The sequence below is a fragment of the Ischnura elegans genome, chromosome 9 (genome assembly GCF_921293095.1).
Source record: "Ischnura elegans chromosome 9, ioIscEleg1.1, whole genome shotgun sequence".
NCBI lineage: Eukaryota > Metazoa > Arthropoda > Insecta > Odonata > Coenagrionidae > Ischnura > Ischnura elegans.
Window position 1 is genome coordinate 113887178 of NC_060254.1, and position 1682 is coordinate 113888859.

General features: G+C 44.1%; 1 protein-coding gene across 1 annotated transcript; it reads right to left on the reverse strand.

Annotated features, from left to right (window-relative positions):
• Positions 1-211: 211 nt before the first annotated feature.
• Positions 212-1435, reverse strand: LOC124165046. The gene has a single exon (XM_046542285.1). It carries the CDS (start codon positions 1433-1435, stop codon positions 212-214), a length of 1224 nt encoding a protein of 407 aa, XP_046398241.1.
• Positions 1436-1682: the final 247 nt, after the last annotated feature.

Sequence of the window (1682 nt, forward strand, 5' to 3'; positions counted from 1 at the left end):
ATTGGAGTTGCAGGAGAAGCCTTTATGTAGCTGCTTTGATTACTGGTTTCTCCCACGAGCCTGACTATAGACGAGCCTTTTTCTCCCACGACTCGAACTTGTATAGTGTTCAGAAGTACATCCTTAGCACAACGATTCAGATTGTTAGCTGTGAGGGGAACATCTTGTGATAGTATCTCCTTTTTTCCAGTCTTTGACTCTTGTAATGAGTTTATTGTAGGCAGAGAAGAGGATAGTGTTTTCCTTGGCACACAATACACTTCACATGACTGCGACAGTCCCTGCTCTTATGCTTTCCCCGGAAACACGCGTAACATACTTTCTTCTCTCCCAATTTCTGTTTTCTTTCATCCAAATTCATTGCCTGAGCCTTGACGCATGCCATAGTTTCATGTCCTCCATTACAGAATCCACAAGAATGTCGTTGAGGAGCGGGACTGGCTACTAGACCTGCTGCTGTAGGAATATCATCTTCCTTCCTGGACTTCCAGTTTCCCTTTTTTGTCATTCCTCCTTTCGTAGATTGAGAGGTGACAGGTTCACTGGAGTGGAATCCTGCTTTAGCCAGGTAGGTCTGCTGGACACTTCGTACCTCCACTCTCATAAATTCCATTAGCGCCTTGAGTTGGTTGCCTTCAGTTTTGCTAAATGAGCTTCTATGCCAAGGACGAAGAATTTCTTCACTAAGGCCTGACTCCACAAGTGGGAAGATAAACGTCTCCGGATCCACTTTCCCTAACTTCAAAGCTTCCAGTGATCGCAGATGAGAATTGAGTTTGAAGTAGCATGACGAAAGGCTCATTTCTTCCTTTCCATTTGTATTCGTGATAACCAAATTCAAGAGCTCTCGAATGTAAACTTGTACCAACAAATCTTTCCTTCCGAAACGTTCTTTTAAGGCACCTATGACATTGGGGTAGTTTTTGGCATCGGCTGGATAACTTTCCACCAACTCCTCAGCTTCTGTCCCCTTCTCCGTAGCCTGTGATAGATACTCCACCTTGTCTGAATCTGTGAGTGTATCGTCGTCATGAATTTTTCGAAAATGAGACCACCATCCAAGCCATGACTTCAACTTCCCGTCAAACTTCTGGAGCTCAATCTTGGGGAGTTTGAGCCTTCTTTTGCTAACTGATCCTGTGTTGCTAATGGTGTCCATTTCCGTTAAGGACGTTTCAGAAGTCTGAATAGGCTTGATTATTCTCTCACACTTCCGTTGAACTACGGTGAATCGTCGTCGTAAATTCATTACTTCTTGCATTTCATCTGCCAAGGCTTCTTCGGATGCTTCTGATTCCTCTAATTCCTTTAGTATGGTGTGACATATCTCCTCCCATTCCCTTACAACGTCGTTCATCAGGGTGAGCTCGACTTCCAAGGCAAGATGATCAGGTTCTTCATCCTTGAGGTAAAGAAGCTTCTCGATGTCGGTCATCAACCTAGTAATCTGTATTTTCAACGCGTTCCTTCCTCTAATAAGCTTCTCCATTTTCTCGGCGGCAACTGCGCACTCTTGCGACCGGGTTATTTAATTATACGGCGAAAAATAATCCGTTGATATCTGGAACCATACTGGAATGATGCTGCTGTTCACTCCACTTCAGATGGGGAATTTAACCATGGTGAATGACACTTAAAAACTGGTGCGTGACCCTTGCGTTTAGCGTCTTCTTTGTATGTAC